Source organism: Ips typographus, linkage group LG12, assembly GCF_016097725.1.
Source record: "Ips typographus isolate SLU linkage group LG12, UJ_Ityp_2.0, whole genome shotgun sequence".
Lineage (NCBI taxonomy): Eukaryota > Metazoa > Arthropoda > Insecta > Coleoptera > Curculionidae > Ips > Ips typographus.
The window spans coordinates 6,941,698-6,967,081 of record NC_138433.1 but is presented as its reverse complement, the minus strand read 5'-3'; the positions used below and the strand labels follow the sequence as shown (position 1 = coordinate 6,967,081).

Sequence of the window (25,384 nt, the reverse complement as noted above, 5' to 3'; positions counted from 1 at the left end):
AAGTGAAAATTGCACCGTAGTTTCAATGAATGAAGGATATAGTCAAGCAAATTGCATTTTTATTTTATGAAAAAACATACTCATTTAAAAAACGAAACGTTGGAGCGAAAAACTATAATTATTTTCTTAAATAGCATTAAAAATAGCCTTCAGAAAGAGCCCTTGATTTTCCAGCATATTCGATAAAAAGTGGTAAAAAAAATTGTTGGGTTTTTCGGTTTTTGTCAGATCCTTTTTTAATTTTTTTTACAAATTATTTAGCAATAAAATGCTCAACTTTGCTTTCATTTAACTAAAGCTCTATCAACTATAGTTACTGCGTTAGCAATGCTAATGCATGAAATTTGTAACACCCTGTAGCATCCAACAAAAATTTATTTGTCTAATTTTTTTTCTTTATACTTCTTTGAAAACCCTGTATTTCCATCTCTATTAGGAGTAATAAAAAACGCGTTTTTCTGTGCGTCCGCACGTAATTTTTTTTCCGTGCGCTGAATTAAAATGCTGAGTAAAATGGCTTTAATATAGAAACGTATAGCACAACATATTAAATTGAAGACAATTTATAAGCCGGCAAATATTTAGCACAAACCTGCATTGTCAGTTAATATGTAAATGCTGGAATTGCAGTTAGGTGTCAGTCATGTCTTTTTTTCTTAAGTCTGGCTTTTATGCCTTCGTTTTCAAAGAAGTATATGTAATGAAAAATGTCGTTCATAATTCGCCCAAAAATAGGTTTTCCGTGCTTGCATGCAGGCTGAAAAAACCTTTATTTTTGTACTCCTAAGGAAATATAATATGTTTGGCACTTATGTGTCCTACCCTTCGGTCTCGTATAACAACTTTCATTTGCGTGCAAAAAGATGTACTTTTTTGCACTTGTGCATAAATAACTATTTTGTCGTCTCTGTAGAACCTTTGTACCAAATATTCTAGTAATAGTATTCTACCTTTAGAAAGAATGGCCCTGCAGTCAATTTTTCATCATAGTAAAAACTATTAGATTTAGGTATAGAACATTTTTAAAATAACAGTTTTAGAATCCCCCGTAGAATCTAAAAATGTATTAAAAAAATATAGGTGGTTCTATTAAAAAAAAAACAAATTCGTTATCTGCTACAAATTTATGCACCTCAATGAATAGTCAAAAAAAAAAAAAAAACATTTTTAATTTTTGTTTTAAAAAAAGTTGCCTAGCTTAAATTAAAACTGATATTATCACATAGTTTATAAAAAACAAAGCGCGAAACGGTGCACGCTAGATATGTAGTTCATGTAACAAACCTTTCTGATCAACCATTAAGTAAATTCAAAAATTCAATAATATACAGGGTGTTCCATTATAAAACAAAGAAAGTTTAGACTGTCCTACAGAGTGGACCTTTTAGTCGGACAGATAAAAAAACTGTAAAAAGTCCGTTTTTTTAAATGGATCCATCGGTGTTTTATGGTTTGTAGTAAAAGAACATTAAATTAAGAATAAATCCATGTATCCATTTCCTATACTTAACTTCAACCGTTTCTGACTTATTAACAGTTTTTCCTTAAAAGGCGCATTCAATCGTAATCCATACGAATCTGAATACGGACACCTGCTTGGTGGTAATGACTAGTTGCCGATTCCTTAACTACAACATGTTGTTACAGATATTTGTTAAATTCAACACTGGTTCAAACTTAGCACAAGCAGGTGTCCGTATTCAGATTAGTATGGAGTACGACTTTATACGCACTTTAAGGAAAAAACTGTTGATAAGTCAGAAACGGTTGAAGTTAGGTATAGGAAGAGTGTACATAGAATTGCTCTAAATTTAATGTTCTTTTATTACAAATCATAATACATTGGTGGTTGCATTTGAAAAAAACGAACTTCTGGCAGTTTTCTATCTATTAAAGGTAACTTCTGGCAGTATTTCTATCCTTAAAGGTAAATATTGACCACCCTTTAGTTTTTTTTTCATTTTCAGTCATTGAATCTTTCAACTATGTGGTATTGTCTAACTGGGAACAAAAGGTCACATAAGCAAACCTTTCAGAACTTGAGAATTTAATTATGTTTAGACTACCGTTATGCTGACAAATTTACCATTTTTATGATATATGTAAGAAACGGTGCAAGATAGATATAGAAAAGTATCAACATTAATTACTACCTTCTTGCGAGGAATTAAAAAATGAGATTAGAAACAGGCCATTTGAATATCAAAAGTTGGTGGTCTTTCCGACTGATCTTACAACACCGCAAAGTTCAAAATATTTTAGATAGAGAGTTTGGACTCAACCTAGGCTCCAAATTTCAATGAAAAATATTGAGTCGTTCTCTAGATACTTCTAATATACCATCAGCGTGAATCACCCTGTATGTATTTACAATATTTTGTTGTAAAATCAAAGTAGAAAAAATTTAAGGTTGAGTGCAAAATAAAACCAATCACTGATATATTTTGTACTGATATTAACTGATATTGTCACGTTTAGGGGTGCGTAGTGAGGGATGGTAGAGAAACAACTCTGCTTACAGGTAAGCCTTATTTATTATAAACGATGTAAAACAAACACTTAAGAGGGGTTATTCTTACCCCCAGAAAAGAAGGGCCAACACGGCCGTAAACGTCGTAGAGCGCATGAGAGTTCGGGGAGGGTGTGTTGGGTTTTAGTCCTTCAGCTACACCGTAAAGGGGCACGCAAAGGTGTTCTTGTGCGATGTGACCAAAAGACCAAGTGAACAACTGACAGGGTTAAGGGTTCTAACGGTCACTTCAAGTTGCGAGAGAACCCTTCTCTTATCAGCCTGGGATCCCGGAGACCAGTGATTTTAGACGGCCAGCCTTGCTGAATAAATACTCGTCGATTGACCCAGATTCCTACCAGACTTGCTGACATACACGATTATTCGGTGTATAGTACGATAGGTATGTAACTGTTGGAATCTGCGACATCTCCCTCCCCCAAAAAGTGTTCGCCCCGAACACTACTTATCCTAGTTTATGTTGTAATGCCTTATTCTATCAGGAGGTGTGGCCACTGCCTTTATTTGTAAAATAATATAACCTAAATTCTACGCTTACTGATTCTTATTTATGACGTAGCATCGTTCCTGGACAAGCGGCTGGGTGTTGAGGTAGGCCCGCGTTGGACTTTGTTTGACTGGTACCCGAGCACCTGTTACTCAGTTCGCAGGTGGTGGTACCCTGCCATCTTACGGTTCGCTGGCACATTTGCATGAAGTTACCAGCTAAGCTCGGGTAGTTTGCTGTGTCGTTCTTCGGAGAGTCCTTGTTTATGCTGCTAGAGGCGCTTGTGGTTTAGTGTGGTTTTTTGCCTGCCTTCAGAAATGAATGTTTGTCATATTTCGTAATGTTTAAACAATAATAATAAATGCCACTAAAATATAATTTCCCTTAGCTTGCACCCTACTTTCTACCTATTTTATCCTTTAAGCTATGTCCATAATTATTTGGTTCGTCGAGGAGTACTACGTGCGAAAAATGCAGTCTACCAGTAAGTTTTCAAATTTCCCACTCTTATGTGTTCAACTCCTTTTTCTTCTTTTCACCGTGGAGGTATTTTCCGATGCCATGCCTTCGGTTTGGGGGTTGTTTTGCCTTAACCCCTCAGTTTCGGTGTCTCGGTGGACCGCTTTGAGTGCTCTGGAGGTAAAGTAATGCTTTATCAGACTGTATAATATTATTCCTATCACTATTCCACCGATTAGCCATGACGCGTACCATAGCCAATTTTCCCCTGAATCTCCGTTTGGTGCCTGAGGGGAGACTGCCCCTACGTGGGCGGCTTGTACAACAGCCATCATGGCTGGTCTCCTCAGTAGTAGGTATATTACAGCTATTGACAGCATTACGTTCCATGTGAACATGAAACCCTGTTGGATAGCCACGTGCAGGAGGTGTTGCATTTTTCTCCACGCTTCGTCTAAATTTTGCACAATGTCTCTTTCGGAGGTACGGTTAAAATGTGGCAAATTGGTGGTCCAATTGGTGTTGAGGCATTCCGATAGGTTGTGAAAGGTGGGTAAAAAGGCTTGCTCATTAGATGGTTTTAACACAAATGTTTTAGGTTCGTCCAGGCTCCTGACAGTATGTGACGTATAGAGACTGAGGTGTCTTCGTTTTTGCATGGAAACCTCTTCTGTATCACTACATCTTTTTCTACTATCAATTGGCATTGGCAGGGTAGGTTTATTTTTAATGCCCCAGGCAGATTTAACAGTTGTTCTCCAAGGGTAGTTGTATCTCTTGGGCATGAGACTGATGTATTGGGTCTAGGGTGAGTGATCAGGAATTCCTCTGAGCCTGTCTCGGAAATGATCATCAAGTTTGACTGATGACAATGCATGGGGCAGTGTTCTGCTATGTCCTCCACCGTTGCTCCATGGAATAGCTTTCGTGCACATGAAGGCCCCTGTGTTTGGTCTCCTCAGAATCTAGGTAAGTAACACAGTCGATCTTGATATGGCTTGCATTCGTGCAGTGTTAAACCTGTTATTTCTTTTAGGGTTGTACTACCCTGATTTGTTGCTACTGCCATGATAAGCGGCGCGTGTTTTATTGTGCAGGTCTGACCCTGCCATGCAAATGGGTTTGTGAAGAGCTGGAACAGCTGCCAATCTCTATTCCTGGTTACAGTTGGTACTTTGATGTGTACTATCAGCTGACCCTCGGAAAAAGTACACTCGCTTATAGGTATGCGGAAGTAAGAGGCCAGTTCGGATACCGGTATGGCTAATTCATATTCACTTTTCCTTATTTCATTCCTGATATTTATTAGATCGCTTTTTAATGTCTCTGGCTGAATTAAAGACAGAGGTATCTGTTTCTGTCTACATTCTTGTATGGCCATTTGGCTACGCATTCTCCTGACTACCAGGATGATTCTTGTAGCCGTCCTTAAGTTGGCCTGCATATTAGCCTGTAAAAGCTCTGTTGACAATTCCTTGTTCATTTGCTCCCTTTCCTGTTCCCGTTTGATAAATTGTTCTACCATGTGAATTCTATCTTCTGTGGTTCTAATAGCCAAGTTTGTTTTTTCCTGACAACGTTTCTGTTCCGTTGACTGCGTGCTAATTAGTCTTAAAGTGTCGCTCATGGCGTCGTGTAGCGTGTTTATTTGTGCCTCTAGCCTGCTTTCGTCCATAGTCATTGAGTCTGGCTACCCCACAACAGTAATTTAGCCCGTCTGCGATAAAGCCCAGTGACAGTGTTCTTTTTTGACGACTTGCCCTTTTGGCCGTGGTCCAGTCTGGGTTCCATGCCGCTTTATACGTGTCCATTTCCCTGTCTATTGCTTTTTCCAGCTCCTCCAAGTGTTTTCTTGCCCTGCAGTACATGTTCTGACTGTCTTTTGTGCAAATCCCTGAGTGGAGTGCTCTTGGTTCTGGGTCTAATTTAGGTTCTGACCACGGGATTACGTATGTCATAGGAATAGTATTTTCGTAAATGATCGATCGGGTAAGGTTTTCTGGTTCTTTCTTGGTTTTCTTTTCTGATCTGGCCCTGTAATAGTTTTTTTTGATTTTAGCTTTTATGTCAATAGGGGCCCTGGCCGACCTGCGCCAGTTATTGTTCCCCCACCATGTTTTCCTCATCTGAGCTATCTTCTGACGCGTCCCCGAGCGTCCATTCATCGTAAAACGGCAAGATTCTCCCTATATGTACCACGTCTGTTTTCTTCCCTTTCTCTTGTTTCACCTCGTAATTCACCTCACTAAGTTTTTTCGTGATCTTATAGGGCCCAAACCACCGTAGTAGCAATTTCTCACTTTTACCCACTTTTCTAATTGGGATGAAAATTTTGACCCTGTCACCTACTTCAAATTCCCCTTCTCTGTGTTTTCCGTCATAAATGCCCTTGTCTTTGTCCTGTTTCTTGTGGATATTATCTACTGCTGTTGCCCTTAGAAGTAGTGCCTTTTCTCTCAATTTATGGGAGTTCAAGTCATCATTACTGTCCAGTAAAGATGCGTCCAGCGGCAGTGTGGGATCTCTAGCAAACACCAGTTGAAATGGACTGAACTGCGTTGTTTCTTGTTTTGCTGTGTTGTAAGCAAAGTTGACGAAAGGCAAGTATGAGCACCAGTCTGTTTGATCAGAGCTGCAGTAGAGTGACAACATGTCAGCCAGTGTTTTGTTCAGCCGTTCTGTAAGGCCGTTGCAGGATGGATGGTAGGCAGTTGTAAAGGTACTCCTCATCCCCATGATTTGCTGCAACTCCTGTACTACTTCCGACTGAAAAACTTTTCCCCTATCGCTGAGGATGCTCCGTGGGACCCCGTGAATCAGTATTACTTTTTCTAGCAGAAATTTTGCCACGGGACCTGCTTTTCCATTGGGTAGGGCAGCTGTAATGGCATATCTGCTTGCATAATCCGTTACTACTATAATGGTGGTTTTTCCCTGGCTGCTTTTCCTGAATGGCCCCAGTAAGTCTATGCCTATTTGATCAAAAACCCGACTAACTTTTATGGGTTGAAGGAACCCTAGTGGTTTTCTGTTTGTGGGCCCCTTCCTTGCGTGACAATCCCTGCATCCTCTAATGTATCCGCGGACATCTTTAATCATAGAGTCCCAGTAATATTTAGGGACTAATCTGCTTAGTGTCTTCGTTACGCCCATGTGTCCACTGGTGTGTGCATTATGAGCTTCCCATAGGATTTCTTCTCTTAATGCCCTTGGAATTACGAGTGCGTATTCCAATCCATCTTTCGTAGGGGTAGTTTTGAATAAAATGTCGTTTTCTAGTCTATAATTTTTTGCTTTTCTGCGTGTCAGTGCGTTAATACTGCATTCTTCAGGATTGCGTATTGCAAGTTTTAAGTCCTGTAAATTCTTGTCTTGATCTTGCAAGTACCCCATATTAACTGTTGAGATGGTGAACGTTGGTACCTCGTCTAAGTCTTCTATGATGTACTCATCTGCACTACCCACTGGGTTCCGCGACAGGCAGTCTGCATCCTGATATTTACTCCCTTTCTTGTACACTACAGTGTAGTCGAATTCTGCTAGTTTGAGAGCCCAGCGCGCCAACCTCCTTGAGTGATCCTTAATATTATGAATCCAGCATAAAGCGTGGTGATCGGTCACTATTTTTACCGGGTGTCCATAAATTAAATGCCTTAAGTAGGTCATTCCCCAAACTGCTGCTAGTAACTCTAATTCGCTGATTGAATAATTTTTTTCCGCTTTCGACAGCGTCCTGCTTATATAGGCTATAGGGTGTTCTTGTCCGTCGTCGCTCTCCTGTAGTAGAATTGCCCCTATTCCTTCTGTGGGAACCCCTCATTGTGCAGCCAATGTTGGGGTTGTAATGTTTCAGGACTGGTGCTGAAGTGAGTTTTTCTTTTAGTACTTGAAATGCTTCTTCTTGTTCCCTACCCCAGCAGAATTTGTTCTTTCTTGTTGCCTTATGCAAGGGCCGAGCTAATACTGCGTAATTTTTAATAAACTCTATAAAAGTTACATAATCCCAAAAAGCTTTGTAATTCCTTTGTTTTCTTAGGGGTGGGAAATTGCTTAATTCCAGCTAACTTATCCTCTTCGGGGCTTATTCCTTCACTGCTTACAGAGAATCCTAGAATTCTTATCTTTTGCTGTAAATATTCGCACTTGCTTGGCTTAAGGGTTAAATGTGCTTCTCTCATTTTTTGAAACACTTTTCTTAATTTTGTGATGTGGTCATCTAGGTTTTCTGAGTAGATTATAATGTCATCTAGGTAGATTAGGATGTCTTTCCATTTCATGTCTTTGAATATCTTATCTGCTAATTGTTGGAGAGTTGCCGGTGCGTTGCACAGTCCGAAACTCAACACATTGAATTCGTATGACCCGTGTCCTTGTGCCGTAAATGCCGTGTATTGTTTTGATGACTCTTCGATTGGTATTTGCCAATACCCTGAAAACATATCCAAGGTGGTAAAGTACTTGGCATTTCCCAGATATGTAAGAATGTCGTCGATCTGCGGTATTGGGTAGCAAAATTTTTTAGTCACTGGGTTTATTGTTCTTTTGTAGTCTACGCAGAATCTGGTGGAGCCATCTTTTTTCTTCACCAGTACAACTGGGCTTGCCCAGGGTGAATGGCACGGTCTTATTACGCCACACTCTAACATTTCTTGTATCTGTGCGTCAATGATTTCTCGCTCAGTTTGAGATACTCTGTAAGGGCGACATTTGACTGGTTTATTTTCCGTGACTTCTATTTTATGCTCTATGAGTTGTGTTTTTTTCATGTACTTAGGCGATTTACAAAAAAAGTCCTCATATTCGGTTAGTAAATTTTCCAGCTTCTTTTTGAATTCTTTTTCTGTGATGTGATCTAATTTATGGTCGTCTAGTGTTACTACGGCCTCTTTAGTTTTGTACGTTGTACAGAGGTGGCTTATGTCTTCATTTGTAGCTTCTAACCGTGCTATCGTTGTGCCTTTGAAAATTACTCTATTTGTGGGTCCTATGTTTGTCAGATTTACCGTGATTTTTTCTCCGGACTGATCTAAGCCGCACAAGAGGTTATTGCGGACCAACCACCCTTTGTTTGGCACCATGAGTTTTTTGTCGTTTCCTGGGGGCTGAGGTTCAACTTTTACTGCTTTCTTTTCCCCTGGATTAAGGACGCAATCTTCAGACATTCTTATTTTTTCAGCCATGTTTTCTTCGTCTTTTACGAAGTACGGCAGGGCGTCCCATGAGCTGCCTTTGCTCAGTTTATGGGGTTTTGGCCGCGGGTTCTTATCTTTAGAGACCCATAACGTTAGGTTTGTGTCTCTGAACTCTTCGTAGAGTGCATTTTTAATTTCTGTCCAGTCGGTTCTGTTATTTGCGGCAGTCGATCTCGGGATGGCTATGTTAGAGATACCGTACCGTACTGTCCATTCTTTTAATTTAGTGCAGCAGTTTTTGAGTGTCTGGGCGGGCGTGCCATTCACCATTATTTCCTATTATTGCCATCTGTAGGACGTGCCTGTTTCCTTTCTGAAAGCTGGTCGTACTGCCTAACCTTATTTTGCCTGTTTCTTTTTCCGCTAGGTAATTTCTAATGGCTTTTCCGACTCCTCTGTCTTTGCTTGGCGTTGTGGAGCACGTAAAGGCCCATGCAATGTTGCTCGGCAAGCTGAAAATTGATCCGGGCATTTCTCGGAAAACTTCTTTCCAGCTTCGTATGCTGTTTTCCTGTCTTGGCTCTAATTTAAAATTGTGAGTGCTTCTTATATTGGCAATTGGGTGCAGCTTGTGGGTGCTTTTTGTATTCTGTCTTAGTGGTATAATCATGTTTTGTGCCAAGCTGAGTGTGTTCATTATTAAACATATGGAGGCTTTCATTTCCCTTAAAAATTCCATCCCTAATATCAAAGGTTGGGGTGGGCCTGACAATACTGTTGCTTTCACTTTCAATTTTCTTACTTTGTTGCCCCTAAGTTCAAGAGATGCCCATGTCTCTCCTTGACTAGCTATTCTTTGTCCTCCTGCTGTGAGTAGTAGGGTACACCCCTTCTGTGAGGTGGTGGCTTATTATGTTTAACTCTGCACCCGTGTCGATAATCACTGGTACATAGTAACCGTTCACCACCGCGTTGATGTGTAGAATTTTGCAGCATGTTGGGCCCTGAGTGGAGAGGGTGACAGGGCTTAGTTTTGCCACCCCCTGGTGTTTGGGTACTGCTGCCTGCTTCTGCAGACTGCAGCAAAGTGCCCTAGTTTCCCGCAGTTATAGCACACGGGTTTATTGTCTCTAGTTCTTGTGGAGACGTAGCGCCTTTCTGGCGGGGGCGTGCGCCTTGTATCTTACGTCCTTCTGGGTGGTGGCGGGGTTCTTTCTCGATAGGGGCGGTTTACTTCGTAGCGTGGTTGTTGCCTGGGGGCCGAGTTGTACTCGACTCGGCGCTGGGGTCTAAATGCTGGTGGCGGGGTGGTTTCTACAGGAGCGTTGTCTATTGTAATGCATAGCATCTTTATTTCATCTAAGTTTCGAGGGGCCTGGTTGGGAAAATGTGTGAGCCAGTAGTATCTTGCACTAGATTCGTCCCTTAGGCCATTTTGGAAAATTTCTTGGAACTCGTCAAGGTCTACCACTTGTCTGTACTCTTCGTATAGGACCCTTAAGTCGTAAAAATAGTTCTTGGTTGATTCCATGGGACCTTGTTTCCTTTCCCGCACTTTTGAGAGTAGCCGGTAACTGCTGTTGCCGTCACTAAACTCGTTTCTGAAGGCCTGGCAAATATGCTGCCAGTTGCTGTTGGGGTTAGTTTCTTTATAACCCCTGTACCATATGTTTGCAACCCCCTGCAAGAAGGAGTGAAGGTACAGTATTTTTAGGGCATCATTCCAGTTATTAGCTACCGCTGTTCGATCGTAGGTGGCTATGAATACTGGAGCTGAATCCGTACAGGGGTTGAAAGTTGGGGGGCTGATGAACTGTGGTAGTGCGCGCGTTTTTTCTCCCGTTTCCACAGTGGAGATAGTAACGTCTGCCATGACGTGGGTGCCTGCTACTATTTCCCTTCTCCTTTCTGATCTCTCTGATTGTGCTTGTGCTGGCGGGGGTGAGTTATTCTCTCTTATTGTTACTTCGAGTTCGTTTTCAATATCTTCGTTGCTTACTTTCTTTTCAACTAATGCTGTCTCTTTCTGTTTCACTACAGTGAGGGTGATGTATTCAGGTAAGCCCTCTGGCTCTTGTCGTCGTGTATCCCCCACACTCGAGCTTCTATGTCGTCTCGGTTCAAACGGGCTGTCTGGCTTTATTGACCTCAGGTTGTATTTCCCTCTATTCATTCCTTTTTTTCCCTCTTCGCCTTCAGTGGCTTGGGTTGCGAGGGTGTGTCTTAGTGTGTCGTCTAATATGAAGATTAATAGACGGGGATTGAACGGAGCGCCTCCACCATGTCACGTTTAGGGGTGCGTAGTGAGGGATGGTAGAGAAACAACTCTGGTTACAGGTAAGCCTTATTTATTATAAACGATGTAAAACAAACACTTAAGAGGGGTTATTCTTACCCCCAGAAAAGAAGGGCCAACACGGCCGTAAACGTCGTAGAGCGCATGAGAGTTCGGGGAGGGTGTGTTGGGTTTTAGTCTTTCAGCTACACCGTAAAGGGGCACGCAAAGGTGTTCTTGTGCGATGTGACCAAAAGACCAAGTGAACAACTGACAGGGTTAAGGGTTCTAACGGTCACTTCAAGTTGCGAGAGAACCCTTCTCTTATCAGCCTGGGATCCCGGAGACCAGTGATTTTAGATGGCCAGCCTTGCTGAATAAATACTCGTCGATTGACCCAGATTCCTACCAGACTTGCTGACATGCACGATTATTCGGTGTATAGTACGATAGGTATGTAACTGTTGGAATCTGCGACAATATTATCACATAGTTTATAAAAAAACAATATCAAAAACGGCGCACGCTAGATGTGTAATTCATGTAACAAATCTTTCTGATCAATCAATGAGTAAATTCAAAAATTTAATAATATACAGGGTGTCCCATTATAAAACAATAAAAGTTTAGACTGTCACTGTTTTACAAGATACTTTTTGTAGCTACCCAAATAGTTTACTTTGGTTTAGGTTTAATTCTTTAGATAAATCCCGACAACTTATGAATTTACTTTTTTTTTTGTAAAATCAAGTAGAAACGTTTAAGAGTGGGTGGAAATAAAACCAATCACGTTGAACAGAAAAATAGTTATTTTCTATCATTAAGGCAAGTATAGCCAATCACATTAGAGTTATGATATTGGCCTGCACTGGCAGTAATATCTCTATGGAGCGACAAAAGTACTGCAGTAAAGAAACTTAGCAAAAAATAATTATAATTTGAACAAACCTCACACAAAAGTTAGGGTTTAAATTCAGGTTTGAGTATTGCTTATATTTGTTTTTCAAGCACAACAGCAGTTGTAATTTAATTCAAGCTTAAGCTAAATGTGGTTCAGGCTGTGACAATACAAGTGAAAACAATTACAGTCAAGCACCATGGTGCAAATAAAGATTAAAATAATCAAATCAACCTTAATGTTAACTCCTGTCTATCTGAGATATTATTTGCAGAAAGAGAAAACCTGAATAATCAAAATATCCAAAAATTCAAAAGAATTTACTTGGTTTTAAAAACACTGAAACTGCACAAAGATGTTTGCTTTATAATCATCAGTGATATTTTAACGTTCAAAAATAGATGTCTCTGTATTAAATTTCATTAGATTTTATTTCATTTCTAAGGCAACACTGGGATATTTACTTGTCCCACTATTATACTACCATCTTCGGTTTAGAAGTATAATAGGTGTAGTAAAATACTGGGACATCTTTATTTGTATTATTCTGAAATGCGTGTACTTAACCTAACAATAATATTATTTTATCCCATAGCGGCCTTATAGCTATCAACGAGTTTATTATTACAATTATAAGTAATAAGTGTAATAAGTTAGTGCATAAAATGTCCTCAAGGACCCAAAAAATTTTAGCGTTGGCCACTGCTATAAACATTGAAGGTAAGCTACCTACTTTTCTAAATAAACATTACTTTTAGAACATGTTTGAGGTTATGTTATAGACACAGCAAAATTAAATCAGAGAATTTTCTTAAACAATCCCCCGTAAAGCAATTTTTCTTCTTGCTGATAATATTTAAATCGACGTGCTTAGTCATTGTATTAAATGCATTAGATAGAGTTAAATCTTAGATAAGAAGGAAGTTATTTATTCATTTCTAACTTTTTTCTATTTTCTTTTAGATGTTGAGTTAAGCGAGGAGCTGAAAAAATATGAAAACATAAATAATAATTATAACCCGACGAATACAGACAAAGAAAATGAACCAAAATATTTTGAAGACGTTAATGTTGATGTAGATGAATTGGCTACTAATTCTCGGCAGGAAAATAATGGTATGTATTTTGATAATAATAATAAATACCTAAATAATAATGTTTTAACTTCAATTACTTTTTTTAACACTACCTAGTTATTTATTGTTAAATACATTTTTATAGTTTCCAGAAATACAAGTTGTAGTCCATAATAATGACATAGATGACATAGACAATGACCCCGACTTTATACCTAGCACTGATTTGGAAAATAACCTTCCTAATCGTAATACTGCAGTTCCTGGAGAAGAACCCGATTCAAGTTCAGATGAAGAGGAAACACAAGCTCCTAAATCCAGAAAAAGATTAAAAAACCCAAGCAACTGGCTACAAAATAAACGGAAACTTTTAGTAAATACTGGTGAAAGTTTCAAAATCGGGTAAAGAACACAGAAAAAAAGTTGTTCAAAAGGCTTGTGACGCAAATAAGTGTAAGTTTAAATGCACAACAAAAATAACTGAAAAACAGAGGCTTCAAATTCATTCAGAATTTCACCAAATGGTAGACAAATTGCGACAAAAAGAGTTTATTTTTAAATGCATGAAGGTTATTCCACCAAGCAAATATAAACAAAAAGCGAGCCGCAAGCGAAACTGTAATTTTTCCTACAATTTTCACATAATGGGAAAATCGGTTTCGGTATGCAAACCATTTTTTAAAGCAACTTTGGATGTTTCAAATAACACTATCACAACTGTTCAGAAAAAACGAATGATCTAGATATGGTTGACATAGAAAGAAGAGGGAAACAGAGAGTCATCGCAAGACTGATGAGCAAAAGATTAATCAGGTGGTTTCTCATATTAATAGTTTTACCAAAATGGAATCCCACTATTGTAGATCTCAAACTACCCGAGAATACTTAGAAGGGTCTTTAAATGTTAGTATAATGTATCGGCTGTACCGGGAAAAATGTAGTGAACATGGATGGGAACCAGTGAAACAGCACATCTATGAAAATGTTTTCAATACTAAATTTAACTTTGAGTTTTTTTCGGCCAAAGAAAGATTTATGTTCGCTGTGCGAATCTTTTAAAAACAGTAGTGATGAACAAAAAGAAAATCTCAAAGAAAAAATGGAAACACATAGACGGGAGATAACATTATCTCATCAAACTAAAGCAGAAGACAAATTATTACATGGAACTGGAAATCATGAAACCGCTGTTTGCACATTTGATTTAGAAGCCACGATTCCACTACCTAATGGAAACATTGCAACTTTTTTTTATAAGAGCAAGTTAAATATTTATAACTTTACATTGTTTGATCTCAATAGCATGCAGGGAAATTGCTTTTTATGGCATGAAGCTTTAGCCAAGCGAGGGGCAAATGAAATAGCAACATGTATTTATTTCTATTTGAGACAGAACCTACACACAAAAAAAATTATTTTTTATAGTGAGAATTGTGTTGCTCAAAATAAAAACAAATATTTAGTTTCTATGTATTTATTCTGCACCGAAAAACTAAACTTTGAGTCAATAACACATAATTGTTGGTCACACCGAAAATGCAGGTGACAGTATGCACAGCTGCATTGAAAAAGAAAAGCAACGCATTTTAAAAAGTGGACCGTTGTTTGTCAGCCATAAGGACCATCAAGGACAGCCATACAGCGTTAAAGAATTAGATACTTTGGACTTTATAGACTGGAAAAAGATTTCCAAAGCTTTTTGTAAAAATTTTAATGTGAATATGGATGGTGAAAAAATTATATGGAATGACATTAAAATTTTAAAAACAATAAAAAGAGAAAATGGTAAAGTTTTCTATAAAACATCTTACCAAGATGAAGACTTTAAAATATTAGATACCAGAGAAAAGATGAGAAGCAAAGTAAATAATAATATTGAATTACAACCATGTTACACCCAAGCACCTGTTCTTCCGCACAATAAAAAAGCACATTTACTGTCTCTTTGCAATGACAATTTAATTCCTGTCGTTCATCAAGATTTTTATTGAAAAATTTGTAGTTAAAAACGTTATATTATTATATAATACTATATATTTTTCAATAAAAATTTGTTGTTAAAAACGTTATCTTTATTAAATGAAAGGACGAAACAACGAGTTTTTTTACTGTTCCCGAACTAGAGACTAATCCAACCCAACTAACTTTATGTAATTTCAAGCCTAAATAAACTATAAGTAATAGAGACATTTTTCACCTAAATAAATATTTTCGGTCAAATACTGGGATAAGATGAAACATTTTGAGTTTTTTTGTAAAAACAATGTTGATTTTGGTAAAAATAATGCTTAGGTATATTTTAATGAACGTTTTGTATGCTAATAAAATTACTAAAAAACTAAGTAACGTGTTTTTTTGCAAAAAAAACTAGTTTATAAAATCTGAATTTGTTTAACTGTCTAATTTTCAACTCGTAAAAATATAACTATTTTAGCTACATGTTAATCATTTGTGCTCAGGCTGCACAATATGAACTTAAAACTTTTTATATTATTTTTTACATTGAACAGTAAAATCTAAAAATCTACTTTCACAGAATGGATGCACTACTTGCCATCTGAGACCATATTTATAGCAAAGGGTAAGCTCGAATAATCAAGGTATCTAAAAATTTAGCTTCATTATATATTGGATTGTTTTAAAAAAAACGTTGCAGCCACACAAAGATGTTTCCTTAACAATCATAGTACTAGATAGGCAAATGTTGTGTTTTATAATTGCTTACAGGGTTATCATTTATTCTGAAAAATTGCCACTTATACGAATTTGAAAATACAAATAAAAGGCACTTTTTTGATGTGATTCCAGTGGCGTGCTTGGTTTTTTTGCTAATGTATTAGTTTTTCTCAAAAATTTACCTAACTTTACTATTTTAAATTGAAATGACAGTTGGCTATAATTTTAATAAAATGTCCATTTTATGCCGTTAAATACAATGCAAATATGTCTATAGTTAATCTTAAAAATAACTGAGATATTACACCTTTTTGTTTTTATTCAATTTGGCTTTGTCTCAGGTTTTGACATCAGCTGTCAAAAGTGACGTTTATTTATTTCGAGTCAAAGTTTCAATTTTTTTTCTAACATTAATTTAGATTTTTTAAAAGTTATATTTGGTTGTAAGTTGTATTTAAAATAAGAAAGTTATGTCAAGTATTGAGAAAACAGAAGGTAGCGGCAAAAAACTAAGCACACCACTGGAATCACGTAGAAAAAGTGCCTTAAAAATGTTTTTGTTTCACTTCAATATTTTCATAAACAAAAAGTTGTGAAGTTTTCAAAACGGGCGATATTTGAAAAACGCCTTCTAGTGCCGCAAACTGACAAGATATCGAAATACCGTTTCTGTCATTAATTTTTTTTTCAAAAATTGAGCTCTAGACATGTATACTAGTTTTTTCCTATCTAGTCGGGACACCCTGTACATGCTGCCTAAATTCAATAAAATTGAAAAGACTAACTTTTCACAAAAATGCTTGAAACCCTATGTTTTTATTTTTTTTAACCGCTGTTGTGTTATGTGAATTGGAATTATACAGAGCCCAAAAACTAAGTAAAAAAAGTTTAAATTATATTTGATCCTTTAAATGGCAACACCTTTTTATTATTGTATAAGTTGGATTCTAGAAACAGTTCTAAACATTTCCATTTAACTAAACACTTTCCATGCAAGTTGTACCACAATTGTTCTGTAAATATTAATATTTTAAAACCAATAGTTTTCCAAGAAATCAGAGTAACATCCCCAAAAATTATTGATAACATTTAAAAGAAGTTAATAAACAGTCTTGGTTATTGTCAAACAGTGTATAGAATTAATTTTGAACAGCTGATTTTAATTTTTTACTATTTTTTTAAATAAAAGTTGGGAGATCTATAGTTTTGAAAAAAGTGTTTTTGACATTTATTTGAAAACAATTGAATATCACTATAAAAACATAAGGTATTGAACTTTATGAAAATTCCGTTCCATTTTATCAAATTTCTGCAGTACTTTACAAAGACCGACGGGTAAATCGGCACGAGGTATTATGAGGCACTTTCCCATTATTATGAAGCACTGTGAAGTATTACAAGGCATTTTGAGATATTTATAAGACATTTGAGAGTATTTTGATGCATTGTCTGTATATTTCAAAATGTATTGTATGAATATAACAAAATTAACTGAAAATTGAACAGAACAGCATAGGCACATTTAATTAATATGGTAAAATCTTTGTTACATGATATTGAGTTGAAACAATATTCATTACAAATTATTATTATAATTTACCAATTTTTCAACATTTAAACTACATTTTTAAGGTCACGTGAGTATTTTTGATAGGGGTCAACTGGCTTTAACAGTCATGCAAGTTCAAAATTGTATTATTAACGTCACGCAACGTGTATTTTACAATTTCAGCTTTTACAACTGTCTAAATTTAATTTAGCAAATGATCAACATTTAAATTACATTTTAAAGTCACTTGACTGGTTTTGACAGGTGTCAGTTGGCTTTGACAGTCTTGCAAGCTCTAAAATGGCATAATCAAAGTCATGTGATGTGTCTCTTGCAATTTCAGTTTTTACAACTGTCTAAAATAGTCTAAATTTAATTTACCAAATTTTTTAATTTTAAACCACATTTTAAAGGTCACATGACTAATTTTGACAGATGTCAACTGGCCTTTACAGTGCTGCAAGAACATGCAGAATTGCATTTTCAACGTCATGCAACGTGTATTTTTCAATTTAAGTTTTAACAACTGTTTAAATTTAATTTACCATTTTTAGTTTAAACTGCCTTTTGAAGTTCACGTGACTGTTTTTGACAATGTCAACTGGCTTTTATAATGTTGCAATCTCCAAAATTGAATTATCGAGTCATGTGACCTAGTTATTACAATTTTACTACTGTCTAAATTTAAATTACCAATTTTTCGACTGTTTCTTTAAAACGATAAGTGTCTTTATTTGACTTGTGCTAACTTAGTTACTATGACAGCCAGAAGATTTGTGCAAATGTTAAAATATAACCCGTAATTTCAGGCAACCATATAAAAAATATTTTTTGTTGGTCATAGTTCGGAAAGAGTCACCTGACCTTAGAAATCAAGTGTCAAAAATTTGGTAAAACCTTTACGTTGTCACCTAACCTAATCTAAAAACTGTGACGGGACCTTTAAAAAAATCAATTTTAAGCTTTTGGGTCTTTAAAATTTGGAAAAACAGTCATGTAACCTGCAGAAGTCATTTTTATTGAATCATTAATCCTTATCGACATGTACAAATTGTAAAAGCAGACATGCTACTTAATCCAACCTAAAAACTGTCATGTGACCATAAAAAAATTAATTTCAAGGGTGTATTTTATCAAGATTTATCATTATCTCAATACCAGGAGACTTACAACTAAGACATTTTGATGTATTTCAAGACATTTTAGGCAGTTTTAAGGCATTATAACTATGAGGCATTTTGAGCAATAATAGCAGCATTGTAAGGTAAAATTTTAAAGGCATTTCAAAGTACTTGTTGTGCAAAACGGCATTTTGGTGTACAAAAAATTATCGGCAGTCTACCCCTTGACAAAAACACTGTATAATATACACATGTACATATAAACATACATGTACATATTAACTGAAGGTTGAGCAATGCAGTTTACTAAATTGTGTAATGATAATTATTGTGTTAAACATAACAATAATGAAAACTGCAATGCTTTTCATTTCGGATGTTAGGCCGGGTTTACCCAACTTTTTAGTTATAGTCGTAATCATAAACTAAATTTATGTTCATTGGAACACATAGTAAACAAGTAACCAGGACGATTTTGTTTACTATGAGTTATTATGGACCAAAATTAAGTTTATGATTATGACTATGACTATGAAGTTGGGTTATCCCTTAATTTAAGTAAAATCAGTATACTGACCTTAAAACTTGCTTTTTTTATCCACTGTTCTAATCTAATGTAAGTAGTTAAACCCATTACACACCATTTCATTCTTCAACTATGTTGCAATCTTCTTAGTGGGTAATTTGTTCCTCCCTTAGGCCAATTTCTTCATAAAAGTTGTTTTTTCATCCACATGGAAAAGTAGTGAAGTATTCAGCATATACAGGATACAGATTTGTGAAATAGGCCCAATTTGTTACTTGAACCACCCTAAAAAAAGTTTAGTTTATTAAGGTTAGGTATGAAATACTATTGCAATCTTACCTGAGCAAGCAGGCATTGTATCCATTATGACCATTGAAAAAAAATACATTTACTTGACTTTGACTAGTGTATAATCTTCACCAATTATTGGATTATTGTAATAAAAATACAATAATTATTTTAGCTGCAAAGCAAAATGACAAGTTGGCATTTGACATCACAACAGATTCAAGCAAGATGGGATATCAGTGGAATTTGTCTCCTCAAGGCGATACGCCTGGTGACGTCTGAGTGGATGCTCGGGTGCACAATATGGACTTAATACCCAATCAAGGGATTACTGGGCGTTGTCTATGGTTTTGTATTACTATTTAATTCTCTCTCTACTAAAGTAGTCCATCTTCACAGAGTGGTACTTTCCTTTTGAGATATTTATAGAAAGGGGCAGGTAAGTTGGACTAATCAAAACATCTAAAAATTTAGAGTCATTAAGTATTGGACTTAATGTTTAAAAAAAAAACATTGCAGCAGCACGAAAAAGTTTTCTTTACAATCATAGTAGTTAATAGGTAGATGTTGTCTCATATAAGTGGTTTCTAGAACTAATATTTAAACTCACTACAAACTACCTTATTATTACTATTACCAGAGACAAACTAATATATTAAGCGAAAACATAAATGAATCGGGAGGAGATTTCACCAACTTGAAATCCATAGCAAACTGTACTAAATTGTTTGTCAAAAATATACTCTTGAAATCTGTTTGGCACCGTAATATACCTCGTTTAGCCAGGATGACAATTTGTTACAAGGCGAATCTGAATATTACACAACCGGTGGAAAAACTCAAAACTACTTTTGACCAATGTCAACTTACCCTATAATATTTTAAAAGATCAAAGTACAAGCTATACAGCTGTGGAGAAACAACAAAAAAATTAAACAAGTATATGAGTAATGAAACAACTCGGTTATTTGAAAAAAATATCAAAAAAGTGTAATAAGGGAAAGTTGTAGGGAATTAAATTCTCTACAATATTTCATCAGAACACTTTTGCCTTAAAGGGGCAATTAAGTGAAATAATCCCTCAAAACTCTTTCAAAAAAAGAAACGAGTACATAACTCGGTTATTTGAAAAAATATGGAAAAAGTATAACAACGAAAAGTTGTAGGTAATTATAATTCCGACAAGATTGCATTATAACACTTTTGCCCTAAAAGGTCATTTAAGTGAAATATTCCCTAAAAACAGTTTTAAAAAATGAAACAAGTGCGTAACTTGGTTATTTGGAAAAATATAAAAAATGTGTGATAAGGGATATAAAGTTGTAGGGAATTATATTCTCTACAAGATTGCCTTAGAACACTTTTGCCCTAAAAGGTCATTTAAAGAATATATTTCCTCAAAACTGTTTCGAAAAAATGAACCGAGTACCTACATGACTCGGTTATTTTAAAAAAGATGAAAAAAGTGTAATAAGGGAATGTTATAGGGAATTTAATTCCCTATAAGATTGTGTCAAAGCACTTTTGCCTAAAAGGTCACATAAGCGAGATATTTTCTCAAAACTGTTTCAAAAAATGAAACAAGAACATAACTCGGTTATTTGACAAAATATGAAAAATATGTAATAAGGGAAAGTTGTAGGGAATTATAATCCCTACAAGATTGCGTCAGGATACTTTTGCCCTAAAAGCTCATTTAAGAGAAATATTCCTTCAAATCTGTTTCAAAAAATGAAACGAGTTATTTGAAAAAATATCAAAAAAACTCCTTTAAAAACTCACTCACTTAACTCCTGATTAAACTAGTGAAAAATTTGGTAGAAGAAATCTTATAGAAGAACCGCTTCTTCCCAGTGCCATCCAGACCATGGGAGAGTGTAGGTTCTGATATTTTTACCTACGTTTTACAAAGTTATGTAGTGTTATTTGATGCATATTCCAATTGGGTTCTTCGACATTTTTTTAAACATATGCTATTCAATTTGTTGTAACGCCAAATAAAACCCAGCTTAATTGCAATTTCTTTTAACAATTTGTTACCACGTATATCGCAAAACAATAATTCGGAAATTTACTGCCCGCAAAAACTCCGCTTACGTAGTTGCTGCTATGTGACGTAGATTATCAGGCAGCGCGTTGTTGTCGAAATTCCTCAGTACAATAGAGACGTAAACTGATTGTACAATTCATATTGAATTTTAACTGTACTGAATGAAAATGTACTAAGCTAACCTTGTGAATTTCTGTCAGTGTTGCCGTTTGAGGGTTACTTTATAACGTCATTCATAAACAAAATAGAGCAAATAAAATTTTTACAATTTATAATTTCTTTTCGTTGGACAGCAGTAAATACAAACAAACAGCTGAAAAAATCGAAGAGTCATATCTCAGGTGACCGTCGTGGCAACACTACCATTGTTCAAAACAAAGGGGACCTAACCTAACAAAAAAAAGCAAACCAAAGCCAAACAGCAAACGGCGTACTGGCGACTGGATTTGTTTATTAGTGTTTTGTTTTGATAGTGTATTGCTTGTTTTTATCTGAAAGTGAGGTGTATCTTATTTATTGTGAAGTTTTTTGTTTTGCAAAAAGAGTAAAAATCGAAAATGGTGCTTTGTTTTGGCTTGCAAAAACAATTTCCATACCCACCCCAATAAAGAATTCATCCAAGTGCCTTCAGAAAAAACACTTAGAATTCAATGGTTTCAAGCTGCAGGACGAGACCCAAACACTCTTTCCTTCAAAAGTAGCCTGTTTATATGTGAAGATCATTTTGATGTAAGTATCACCAAATGCGTTTTTAGTTTGAGAATGAAGTTATATAATTACAAAACTTTGTCTCTTCCAGTTGCCAGATAACATGGAGAATTTTTTGGAATGGCAAATGACTTCCTGCAAGAAACGAATGAGAAGCACTGTTGTTCCTCATAAAAATCTTTATGAAACAATGTTAAGTGAACCATCGACATCAAAGGCTGTGCCTAGTAGAACTTCCAAATCTCCCAATATAGAAATTACAGAGATTCCTCAAAAACAGGCACGATTTGATGAACATGCAAGCCAACAGTTTGCAAGCAATGTACGGGCTGTACATTGTGACACTAAAGATGCTGCAGTATGGGCAAAACCCCATTATAGAAGCAAAGGAGTTCAAGTTGCTCCACAAACAACACATCAGTTTTGTTCTCCACTAAGGCCCCAATGCAAAGAAACATCAACTGCACCCTTAAAAATGTCTCAGGTTATTTCAGTGAGACGGAATTGCCAAAAAAGAAACTTGTTTTTGATTCTGATATATCAGAAGACATCCCGATTCTATCCCAGTCGTCCTCTGAGAGTCTCGCTATACCTGTTCAATCATCAAGTGAAGAACTTAGAGACAGTGAAAATAATGCGTCATTATCATTTAAAGTTACTATGACAAAAATAAATTCAAATCCAAGACGATACATCGGCATCTCAAAAAACAACATGTGGATTGTCAAGGGCGTCAGCAAGGGGGAGCAGGTAGGGGCAGCTGCCCCTCCCCTTAGAAATTAAAAAAAATAATAGCAATGAAAATGTACAGGATTTTCATAATAAAATAGTCGACAAATTTACGAAAAACCGAAGGAGATTATGTTTCAATTGATATAATCAGGAAATAGGTCTCACTGAACAAGTTTCTTGCAATTTTAAATAAAATACCATTTTCCCATCTTCCATTTCATATCAACATGAAAAAAGCAAATACTATAAAGTATCTAATATCATCTACCCCTGATGGATATATCAAGTTTATATCAAAAGGGTTTGGTAGCCAGACATCTGATCCAACAATCATTGAAAACAGTGGCTATTTGGATGTTTTAAAACCAGGCATGATTGTAATGGCGGATAGGGGTTTCAAAAATATTGATAAATTATTGAATGAGAAAGGATGTATTTTAGTTAGACCACCTAGTGTTACTACTGGTACTAAACTTTCAAAAGAAGAAGTTCTAACTACCAAGCGAATTGCTAGTTTAAGGACACATGTGGAAAGGGTTATTAGGCGGTTAAGAGAATTCAAATTTCAGAAACCTCATGCTTGTATACATAGTAAGTCAATTTCTCTTACTGATCCTATATTATGTATAGTCTGTGGATTAGTTAATTTGCAAGATGCACTTATAAAGTAAGTGGACGAATGTGTAAATAATTAATAAATGTGGCAACGCTGCTAAAAAGGATGTCGGGGTTCTGTCGAATGTCGTTGTCGAATGATTGCGCTTGTTTTTGTTTATATGTAAAAATCAAACCTGTACCGTTCTTTTTCGTTTGTTTTCGAATTGTTATTATTAAAAAAAAGTTGTTACAAAAGTAAATCGAACGGAGTATTAAATCAGCCCCTTTTGTCCGCAACGTTTGGTCCAATCGAGTCGGATGTTTGCATATATCCAGGTGGGCAAAAAGGCAATAAGAAAAACCACTATCACAACGTGCCAAGTCGTTGTGTGATGTAAAAAAAAAGAGAAGAAAATGGTCGGCCTCTAGTCCGGTTTACCAGTAGACGGGTTTACCAGAAATTAAAACCAGGAAAGAAGAAACTAAAAGTGAGTCCTTTCCTATTTATTTACCTATCCTAGAAATTGTAGAAGTTGTTTTGACCTGAAGTGAGGTTAAAATTGACTGCATAGCATTTGATTAAGGTGCTGTGGCGACCCCTATACTCACAATAAAGTTTTGGCATATTTACACGAATTTGTATGTCAGTTATCTAAACCCAACAGTCAGACATCAAACATCTGTCTTGAGTCAATACTGCCATTTCAGTCAACACTTGACTTATGAAAGACAAAAAGTCAACCGACAGCTTTCCTGGTTCCGCCACTTACGATCACGTCACACACAACACGTGTATCTGTACTTGTTATTTTATTTTACTGTTTTCTACAAATAATGTACAATAAAACTCAATCTGTTACCATCTAGTGTTAGTTGTTAAGTTTAGGTGAATAAACATTAAAACGCAATTGATGGTGTGTTTAGTGAACTGAGCATCAACTCTCCTTCAACAACTCCAACCACACCATAAATGGTGACCCCGACAATTTCAAGCGCCTAACAACAACTACAGGTCAGTACAGCCGATTTCAAACCCCTCAACCTCAAACAATCGGTAATGGACGAACAACAACCACCTCAAGAACCAGCAGCCCGTCAAGTTGATCGAGTCTCAATCAAACTCCCACCATTTTGGAAAAATGACCCCAAATTGTGGTTTATTCAACTTGAAGCACAGTTCGACCTGTCCAACATAGTCGTCGATAGCACGAAGTACAATTATGTTGTCAGTGCAGTGGACACAGAAATACTCACACAAGTCGCAGATTTCGTAACAAATCCACCAGCAACCAACAAATATGAGGGAATCCGCAGCAGGCTGATTGACATCTACTCAGAATCAAGCGAGAAAAAGCTACGAAAACTACTTTCAGAAGTAAGTCTTGGAGACCGCAAACCGTCCCAACTTCTCAACGAAATGTCGCGCCTCGGTGGTTCTGCAGTTTCTGAAGAAATTGAAATGCAGGGAGACCCCCAAAGCGATGGCGGGATGACATCCAGAAGATAGCAGGAAGAAACTGGTTTCAAACTGCCCTGGATAGACGGACATGGAAATCATTGGAAGAGGCCTACATTCAGGAGTGGATGGACATAGGCTAAAGAAGAAGAAGAAGAAGAAGAATTAGAGAACACTTTTTGTAGTTTTTATATTGTGATGCCTATGTATTTTTTAAATTTATTTTAAGTTTTTTATACCCTTTGTAATTGTTTTTGTATATAGCATTATGCTAAATAAATCATTATTATTATTATTAACTAAACCACTGCATTTTTGAACTGCAAAGAAAAAAACACAAAAAATTGTTTTTACTCCAAGAATCTGGAGTAAAAACAAGGTGTATTAACTCTCACAAATAATAAAAAACAAAAAGAATTGGGTTAGGTTAGGACTCAAATTTGTTTTCTCTTTTTAGTCATTAAGAAATCTTGAAAAAATTTGTTCAGTTGGACAGTGCATGATGAGCGAATCATATCCGGTGAGGGTTCAAGGACGCCCTTAGAGATGACGTTTCAACGTGTGCAGACAACACTTGCAAGTCTCTAACTTTAGGTTGAAAAGTAAATTATTATTGTCATTATTTTGACAAGGTAATTTTCTAAAAAAGATATGTGGATGACATAATTTGTATTTTCAATGGCACTACGGTTGAACTGCAAGATTTCTTTAACTACATCAATAATTTGCATGGTTTGATCGTTTACCATTGGGCTATCAAATATTTTACCTTTTCTTGACATTCTCCTTTACAGATCAGTTGACCCCATAGAATTTTCAATCTA

At 36.2% G+C, this 25,384-nt stretch overlaps 1 protein-coding gene across 1 annotated transcript; it reads left to right on the top strand.

Moving 5' to 3' along the window:
- The first annotated feature begins 21,245 nt into the window (after positions 1-21,245).
- Positions 21,246-24,864, top strand: LOC145736750 (uncharacterized). Its single transcript, XM_081991159.1, has 2 exons — positions 21,246-21,796; positions 21,867-24,864. Exon 2 carries the CDS (start codon positions 24,162-24,164, stop codon positions 24,609-24,611), a length of 450 nt encoding a protein of 149 aa, XP_081847285.1. The 5' UTR covers positions 21,246-21,796; positions 21,867-24,161; the 3' UTR covers positions 24,612-24,864.
- The last annotated feature ends 520 nt before the right edge of the window (positions 24,865-25,384 follow it).